The following is a 9,880-nucleotide window of genomic DNA, read 5'->3' on the forward strand; positions in this document are numbered from 1 at the left end:
TCTTACCTAAATGAATATTAACAACTGATTGCCGCTAGATGAGGAACAGCTGACCCTCCTAAAACAAAGACCTCTAGATAGGCTGACTAGATTCATCAGATGGACAAGCAGTGGGGAATGGCTGGAGGTGCCGACAACACAGCAGACAGTAGCAGGGACATCAGAGTATAAGGGCTCTAGTGTGGGGAGCAAGGCTATGGGAGTGTGCTATCTGGGAAGTGGGTGTATAGTCGAATAAGATGCTTTGGGATGTTCTGTGTGATACACACACATACACACACACACACACACACACAAATCAACAAATTAAAAAAGAATTATATTTGAGGAAGAAGCATGGAAATTTACTTCATGCTAATTAGTAGAGGTGATAAACATTACCACTGAAATCTACCCGATTACTATAGACATACACAGGCGCCAAGGGTCCAAGTGCCACCAATTATGACTAGTAATAATCAAATACATACAGATTAGAGATGCATGTGCCAACATCTCAGTGTTCGTAGCAAAAACAGTGAGTCTGCAAGGAACAGTATATTCTAAAATGAAATGAAGATCTTTTTTAAACGTTAAAAATTCATTCAATTTTATGTCTTACAGGGCTTATGCTGAGTTCAATATTGTATAACTGTATTAACTCAGTTGTGAACCTAGAAACTTGCACCCACTTGTGAAAGAAATGTACTCTTGCTCTGGAGTGTGTTACTGAATATGTTAAAGCTGTAGTGAAATGCTTGTTCTAATCATGTCGTTATTAAAATTTTTTTTAAATGATTAAAAATAAATTCTTCAAAGCATAAAAATTTGCTCCTTAATAATTAGTAGATGTGAAAAACATTACCATTGAAATCTTCCTGATGACTTTATATCCATGCTTAGATGCCAAGGAGCTCAGAAAGTAACCAACTGTGACTAGTAATAATCAGATATATAGAGATTAGAAATGCATGTGCAAACATCTTAATGTCAATTGCATTAAAAATGAATTTTTCTGTATGAAGCTCTGTATTATAATAATGAAATGGAGATCTTTTTTAAAGGCTAAAACTTCATTTAATTTTGTCTTATAGGGTTTATACTGAGTACAATATTGTATAACTGTAATAATTCAACTCTACACCTAAAAATTTACAGCCAATTTTGAAATAGATGCATCTTAGCTCAGGAAAATGTTATTGAATATGTCAATGCTGTTGTAATGAAATGCTTCTTCTAAGTATGTGGTTATTAAAGAATTTTTTAAAAATTCCTAATAAAAAAGAAAACCTGTTGAAAAGGTTTGATGCCACCATAACTTTTAAAGACCTAAATTTTGTGAAGTAGCTTTGCTTTAATTAATATGTACTGGTAACAAAGGGCTACACATCATTCTTACTCCAAACGAAGTATCTTCTGAGTTTAACAGATGAAAAAACAAACTAGTGATATGACTTCCAAAGCCTGTAGCTGCACTCCCTGGGAGGCTGAGGATTACATTAGTTCTAGACCAGCCTGGGGAACATAGTGGAAATGTTTCTCAAAACTAAATCAGATTAAGAAGGGAGAAACACCAGATGAGACGGTACAGGCCTTTAATAACACACTTGGGAGGTAGATCTGTGAGTTCTAGGCCAGTTGGGGCTACAAGGGAGACCCTGTCTCAAAAGACCAAAAGAGAGTTGGGGGTGGGGGGAAACAGAGTGCTACAACCATTTAAATTCCAGTTGCTGTTTCTCACGATTGTGATAATGTTTTCTACCAGTCTGTTGTGGTAGACATAAATCCAGTAATCTGACTCCAGAAATTCTGAAAATTTCACATACGATATTAGCAAATATCTGTCTAGGAGAAAAAACCTGAAAACATGTGACACTGTTCAAGGAAAATTGTAGTTTTAAATAATACCAGCATGATACTAAGTAATATTAGTCAACTGTTACTGGAAGTCTGCTCTATCTTCTCTTTTTGAGACAGGGTTTTCTTGTAACCTGTCTGGCCTTGAAGTCTTGATCTTCCTGCTTCTCTGCTTCTACCTCCCATGGGTGGATATGTGCTGCCTTTCCGACACCCAGCTTAGGGACCTCATTTTCTATATAAGCTTCTTTTATTTTGTTTTTTTACTTTTAGCTCTTTTAAACAAAACAAAACAAAAACAGGTCTCACTGTGTATCCCTGACTGGCCTAGAACTCAAAAAGATCTGCCTGCCTCCACTTCCTAGTGCTGGGATTAAAGGTGTGCACTACTACACCTGACTTTCCCTTAACTCTTGAGACAGGCTTTGACTACACCCACACTGGCCTTGAATTTGCGATCCTCTAGGTTTAGCCTTCCTACTGCTGGTTTTATAGATGTGTAGTTCCATATCTTCAAATCTCAGTCGAAGGTAATGTGACCTTCTCTGTGTAGCAAAAGCTTGCCTCGATATAACATCAAAATTAAGGTAAGAGATTTATATATGTTAGATTCCACTTAAATGAATATTAAACTATTTTTAGATTTGTGACAATTTTGGGCTTAGGTTTTCTAAGGAGAAATTACTGTAAAGAAAACCAATTAAAATTGTAGAAAGTGGGAACAGTTTTATTATAATAATGGTAATCTCTAGCCAGGTGTGGTGGTGCACGCCTTTGATCCCAGCACTCCGGAGGCTGAGGCAGGCGGATCTCTTATGAGTTTGAGGCCAACCTGGTCTACATAGTAAGTTCCAGGCCAGCTGGGGCTACAGGGAGACCCTGTCTCAAAAAGACCAAAAAGAAAAAAAAATGAATAAAAATAAATAAAAAATAATCTCTGCTGGTAGTAAAAGACAGACATAAATCTAATTTTTTTGTTTGCTTTTTGCTTTTGTGTTGTTTTGTTTTGAGACAAAAAAATTGTTCTCTCTCTCCAGCTGGCCTGGAACTCACAGAGATCCACCTGCCTCTACCTCCTGAGTGCTGGAACTAAAGGCACATGTCACTATGCTGGTTATATATTTAATTATTTTTTTGAAGTTAAATTTCTTTTCTTTTTTTTGGTCTTTTTGAGGCAGGCTCTCCCTGTAGCCCCAGCTATCCTGGAACTCACTATGTAGACCAGGCTGGTCTTGAACTCACAGAGATCTGCCTGCCTCTGCCTCCCAAGTGCTGGGACTAAAGGTGTGTGCCACTGTGCCCAGCCCTTTTTTTGTTTTTAAATCATAGAACAGTGTTCTTTAACAGGACAGTTTGACTGAGTGACAGTCTAAAGCCAGAGTTCTATAGCATTTTGAGTTAAATTTCTCACTTTTTCTTTTTTTTTAAAAATATTTTATTTATTTATGTATTGCCTGCATGTATGTGAGTGCACCTGTGTTGTGCAGTGCTGTAGAGGTCAGAAGAAGGATCCAGATTCCCCTGGAACTGGAATTAAGGATGGTTCTTAGCCACTATGTGAGTGCTGGGAATCGAACCCAGCTCCTCCGCAAGAGCAGTCGGTGCTCTTAACTGCTGAGACATCTCTCTACCCCTTCACCTTTTCTTTACTCCTTATTTAAAGAACCAATATTGGCAATTGCCTTTTTTTTGAGACAGGGTCTCCCTTTAACCCCAACTGGCCTGGAACATACTATGTAGACTAGGCTGACCTGGAACTCACAGAGATCCACCTGCCCCTGCCTCTCAAGAGCTGGGATTAAAGGCACACCTGGCTGGCTAAATTTTTCTTTTTTTAATTTGTGTGTTGGAGTGTACTGCCTGCATGTGTGTAAGTGCACCCGTGTTGTACAATGCCTGGGGAGGCCAGAAGAGGGCATCGGATCCCCTCAAACTGGAGTTACGGATCGTTATTAGCTGCCATGTAGGTGCTGGGATTCGAATCCCGGTCTTCTGCAAGAATAGCCAGTGTTCTTAACTTCTAAGCCATCTCTCCCGCCCAGCAATTACATTTGCTAATAACCAAGACTTCATAACACTTTGTAGAGAGCCACCTCCTATTTGAATAGTACTTAAACAGAAGACCTTAAATAGTTCTGCATCAGGTCTGGGGCTATAGCTTAGGTCCAGCATGCATGAGGCCCTATAGTTAGCTCCAGTATTCCCAAGGTGTGTGGGGACGTACATCAATTAGTGCATGCCATAATTATTTCTGTCTGAAAGAGTAGACCACCTGTATGAAGACTGCACAGTTCTTCAAGCGGAAGTGTAGCAGTGGTCTTAAAAAACAAGTCACATGCTACCAAGGTTATTAGGTTCTCAAAGAGTCTGGCCATCTTAATTAATAGAACATTCCAAATATCCAACAAGAATAATACAAGGACCTAGATTGATTGTGGTAATTATCTTACTTGAGGGAAATTCATGAAAACATTTCAGATACATTCTTTAATTTGGTTGAAAATATTCCAGCAGAGTGGGGCTTGGTGACGCAGGCCTTTAATCCCAGCACTTGGGAGGCAGAGGCAGGTGGATCTTTATAAGTTCAAGGCCAGCCTGGCCTACATAGTGAGTTCCAGGACAGCTGGGACTACAGGGAGAACCTGTCTCAAAAAGACTCCACCCCCCCCCCAAATATTCCAGCAGAATAGGAAACTTTTTGGGTTAATCTCTCCCCCTGCCCAATTTTTGGAAATTCAAGTTATAAGTCCTTTTGATTTATAGATATTTAGATTGAGATGGTATAACGTTGTATATATTATTAGCTTATTTTCTGAATATGCTGTTTTTGTTTTAGGAGTCACATGATGCATTATTGGAATTTGGGAATAATAACCTACAAATACTAGTTCATGTTACAAAGGAAGGGGTGTGGAAAAACCCTGTTCTTCTTAAAATTCTGTCTCAACAGCCAGTAGAAACAGAGGAAGGTAAGTCTTAAAACTTCATTGACTGAATTGGAGGAGGATTGAGTTCTACGAGGATTAAAATTTTGTACCTGGTTATTCTTTTTTGAGTAGTAGAAAGTAGTTCTTAGTAGTGTGGTGTAGTGTGGTGGTGCATGTTGTAATCCCAGTATTCTAGAGATGGGTAGAGATAGAAGGATCAGCTCAAGGTCATTCTCTGCTACATACACTGTGTTACAATAAAAACATGTCTCAAACAAACAAAATAATTAGTATATGATCTTTTGCCTGTTTAGGTAAGCGTTCTGATGCTTTTAGTGTTTTCACTACTCCTGTGTGATTGTTTTCTTAAGTTGTCACATTAGGTGATAATACTGATATGTTTACTGGGACAGAAGTGAGGGTTTTATTGTTTGTTTGTTTGTTTGTTTTTGTCTTTTTGAGACAGGGTCTCCCTGTACCCCCGGCTGGCCTGAAACTCACTGTGTAGACCAGGTTGGCCTTGAACTCACAGAGATATGCCTGCCTCTGCCTCCTGAGTGCTGGAATCAAAGGCGTGCACCACCGTGCCCGGCCAGAAATGAGTATTTTTTAAAATATTTATTTATTTATTTTTATTTTATATTTATGAGTGTTTTGCCTGCATATGTGTAAGTGTACTATGTGTAAGCAAGCTCGTGGAGGGCAGTGGATCCCTGGGAATTGGAGTTATGAATGGTTGTTAGATGCCATGTGGATACTGGGAACCAAACCTGGGTCCTCTGGAAGAGCAGACAATGCTCTTAACTGCTGAGCCATCTCAGCAGTTACTATTTTGTTATATTTCTAGAATAACAACAGATTTCAGAACACTGTTTCAGTTACCTAACCTAACTAATCAAGTTTGATCACCATGTACATGTTTTTTTGGACCTTTTTGTGTAATAAGATTGGAGTAAGGGATTTTGTTTTAAGATTTATTTTATTTGTATGAGAGTTTTGCCTGATATATAAGGGCACCATGTGTGTACTCAGAGAACAGAAGAGAGTATCATATCATATTCCCTGGAACTCAAGTTACAGATAGATGATTGTTAGCTGCTGTGTAGTTGCTGGGAACTGAACCCAGGTCTTCTGCAAGAGTAGCCAGTACTCTTTGGTGCTCAGCCACCTCTCCAGTCCTCACCCCACTTTTTGGCTTTTTTAGATTTTCTTTCTTTTCCAAAAATTACATTTTGGGGACTGGGTGTATACGCATAGTGTGCATGAGGTCAGAGGACTTTTTAGACTTGGTTCTTCCACCTTTCTGTGAGTTCTGGGGATCTACTTAAGGTCCTTGAGGCTATCTTGCCAGCTCTGAGTGTTTAGAAATTTTCTGTTGGCTTTATCCTTTGTTTTTCATTTTTACTGAAAAGAAAGAAAAATGACTTCTCTTTGTAAATATAGGCAAAGAATACCCTTATTATTACTTAGAACTGTTAGAGGACAGCGCCAGTTATGGTCATGCACTGTTTAATGGTGGGGTATGTTCAAAGAAATGAATTGGTAGACAGTTTCATTAGGTAAATACACAGTATACAGAGTCACCATTTACATCTGCCTCTTGCAATCAGGAGTAATAGTAAATGGGAAATGTTTTAAGCTGGTGCTGGCATTATACAGTATTTTGTTTTACAGTAAACTTTTTAACAAGTGGGAGTATATAACTATGAAAATTACAGTGAGGCAAGTACATAAACTAGATACATAGTTTATCATTATCTAGTATCATGTACTGTACTTAATTTTATGTGCTATATTTTTTTTTTTTTTTAATTTTATGTGTATGTGTGTATTGCCTGCATGTAGGTAAGTACACCCGGGTCATGCAATGCCTGCAGAGGTCAGAAGAGGCTGTCAGATCCCCTGGGATTGGAGTTACAGACAGTTGTTAGCTGCCATGTGGGTGCTGGGATTCGAACCTGGGTCTTCTGCAAGAACAACCAGTGTTCTTAAGCACTGAGCCATGTCTCCAGCCCCTATGTGCTATAATTTTATAAGACTGATTTCTTTCATATCAGTGTGGTAGGTTTGTTTATAACACCATCCTCACAGACAAGAATAATGCATTGCATTGTTCCAGTGGCTCCATTGTAACTAGGTGGTAGGAATTTATACTTTGATTATAATCTTACAGAACCTACTGTGGTGTGTGTACAGCCCATCATTGAGTGAAATGTTACAGTGCAACATCCCAGACCACAGTCTAGATAAATCTTGACTGGTGTGGAGAAGAATTAATTCTGTTAACAGACCCAAGCCCAAGAAGAGAAAGAATAGGGTTTAGTTAAACTTTCCTGTTGTAGTTTGATTTACCGCTCAACCTGTCACAGCTTAGAGTCATCTGAAAGGAAAGCCCTGATTGAGGAGTTGTCTAGATCAGATTGGCCGGTAGCCATGTCTGTGGAGTGGGGGTGAGAGTTGTCTTGATGAGTAATTGATGCAGGAAGGCCCAGTTCACTGAATGGCACCATCCCTAGGCAGGTGGTCTTGGGCTCTATGAGAAAGCTAGCTTAAGCCGGGTGTGGTGGCACATACCTTTAATCCCAGCCCTTGGGAGGTAGAGGCAGCCTGGTCAGATGGGGTTGCAGGGACACCCTGTCTCAAAAAAAATAAAAAATAAAAAAGACTAGCTTAAGGAACTAGATGATGATTCAGCATTTAAGAGCACTTGCTGCTCTTGCAGAGGACCTGGGTTTGGTTCACAGCACCCACATGGAGGCTCACATCTAACATCTATGACCTCCAGCACTTGCACTCATGCACATACCACTTCCTTGTACACACATAAATAAAGTAAAAATAAAGGGCTGGAGAGATGGCTAGTGGTTAAGAATACTGAATGCTCTTGCAGAAGACCCGGGTTCAATTCCCAGCATCCACATGGTAGCTAACAACCATCTGCAACTCCAATTCCAGGAGAATCCTATGCTGTCTTTTGACCTCCGCAGGCATTACAGGACAGGGGTGTAATTATACACATGCAGGCAATAAACCCATACACATAAAGTAAAAATAGTAAATAAAATATTTAAAATAAAAATAAAGGGGTTTGGCCAGGCATGGTGTTGCATGCCTTTAATCCCAGCACTGGGAGGCAGAGGCAGGCATATCTCTGTGAGTTCAAGGCCAGCCTGGTCTACATAGTAAGTTCCAGAACAGCTGGGGCTACAGGGAGATCCTGTCTCAAAAAGACTAAAAAAACAAAATAAAGGGGTTAGAGAGATGATGGTTTAGTGGTTAAGAGCATTGGCCTCTCTTGCAGAGGGCCCCAGTTCAATTCCCAGAACCCACATGGGGACTAACAACAGTCCCTAACTCCAGTTCCAGCGGAATCTGAAGCCCTCTTGTGATCTCCTTGGCATTGCATGACACAAGTACACTTACATACATGCAGGCAATACTCTCATACATAAAATAAAAATAATAAACAAAAATAGATCCTTTTGAAAAATACTTTTCACAAAAAAAGGAGTGATTATCTTCTGCTCAATAGAGTACTATCAGGAGTGTCAATGTGCACTTTTTTTGGTCTTTTTGAGACAGGATCTCCCTGTTTCCCCAGCTGGCCTGGAACTCACTGTGTAGACCAGACTGGCCTTGAACTCATAGAGATCTGCCTGCCTCTGCTGGGATTAAAGGCATGTACCACCACGCCTGGTGCTCAGTGTATACTTTTTTTTTTTTTTTTTAATGTTTATGAGTGTGTTGCCTGCATGTAGTTAAGTGCACCTGTGTTGTGCATTGCCTGCAGCAGTCAGAAGAGGCTGTTGGATCCCCTAGGACTGGACTTACAGACAGTTGTTAGGTGCCATGTAGGTGTTGGGATGCGAACCCAGGTCTTCTGCAAGAACAACCAGTGTTCTTAACCACTGAGCCATCTCTCCAGCCCCTCAGTGTATACTTTTAAAAAAGATTTTATTTTATTTCTCTGTGTGTATATAACAGAGTATATCACGTGTGTACAGATGCCTGTGGAAGCCAAAAGAGGGCATTGAATCCCTGGGAACTGGTGTTACAGCTGCTGGGTGTGGGTGCTGGGAACCAAACTTGGGTCCACCAGAAGAGCAGCAAATGCTCCTAAACACTGAGCCATCTCTGCACTTCCACTTTTTTCAAAAAAGATTAGCCGGGCCTGGTGGCACATGCCTTTAATCCCAGCACTCGGGAGGCAGAGGCAGGTGGATCTCTGTGAGTTCAAGGCCAGCCTGGTCTATATAGTGAGTTCCAGGACAGCTGAGGCTACAGGGAGACCCTGTCTCAAAAAGACAAAAATAAATAAATAAATAAAATTGAAAGGAAGGAAGGAAGGAAGGAAGGAAGGAAGGAAGGAAGGAAGGAACATTCTGTGTGTGAGCCACATGTTGTCTATCCACTTCCCTACTGATGCTCATGTGCTGTCTCTCCACCTTTGGCCCAACTCATAGTAGAAAAACAGCCACTTACCCAGAGCTCACACTGTACTACACAGCTGGCATTGGGCATCACTGAGACTGAGGGCTTGCAATAGGCATTTTCCATCAATGACTCTTGGGCTCATGGGAAAAAGACACTGCTATCAGTGGAATGGGGATGGACTGCTGCCAAGCTCGTTTCCAAGCCTCCCTGGAATGCCCCAGACCCAGGGCCTGCTCTGCAGGAAGGGGCATGACCAGGGGACACTGGTTATGCCTCTCAGGCTCTGGAGTTCCTCTTTATTGCCCCATGCGGAGAGTGGTACTACCTGCAGGGTGACTAAGTGGGTTCTGGGCTGGGCTCAAAGACTTGAGTCTTCAGCCCTTGATGGTTCCTGGTCATTAGTGTCCCAAGAATGAGCATCCTGGGGTGGCACCTCCACAGAATTGTCTGGTGTTCGCAGTTGTGCCACTCATTCCTAGTTTTATCCATATTGTGCTTGGGGGACCTTAGTAGAGAATGAAGGAGGAGGATTCACTATCAGTCTGAAGAAGGGAGGCCTCCTCACCAGCCACCTGTTTGGGAGCCCTGGAAGAGCTGGGCCAGTTTTTGTGTGTGTGTGTGTGTGTGTGTGTGTGTGTGTGTGTGTGTTCGGTGGCAATGATATGTTGGGGGGGGGAAGGAAT

The 9,880-nt window shown here is 41.1% G+C and overlaps 1 protein-coding gene across 1 annotated transcript in view; it reads left to right on the forward strand.

The window, feature by feature from the left end:
- Rlf (rearranged L-myc fusion) overlaps positions 1–9,880 on the forward strand; it is a 90,604-nt gene that overhangs the window by 45,927 nt on the left and 34,797 nt on the right. The window contains exon 4 of the mRNA XM_008834273.3: positions 4,673–4,805. Coding sequence (XP_008832495.1) covers positions 4,673–4,805 — 133 coding nt within the window. The remainder of the gene's footprint in view (positions 1–4,672; positions 4,806–9,880) is intronic.

This window comes from Nannospalax galili, unplaced genomic scaffold, assembly GCF_000622305.1.
Source record: "Nannospalax galili isolate Female #2095 unplaced genomic scaffold, S.galili_v1.0 scaffold1657, whole genome shotgun sequence".
Lineage (NCBI taxonomy): Eukaryota > Metazoa > Chordata > Mammalia > Rodentia > Spalacidae > Nannospalax > Nannospalax galili.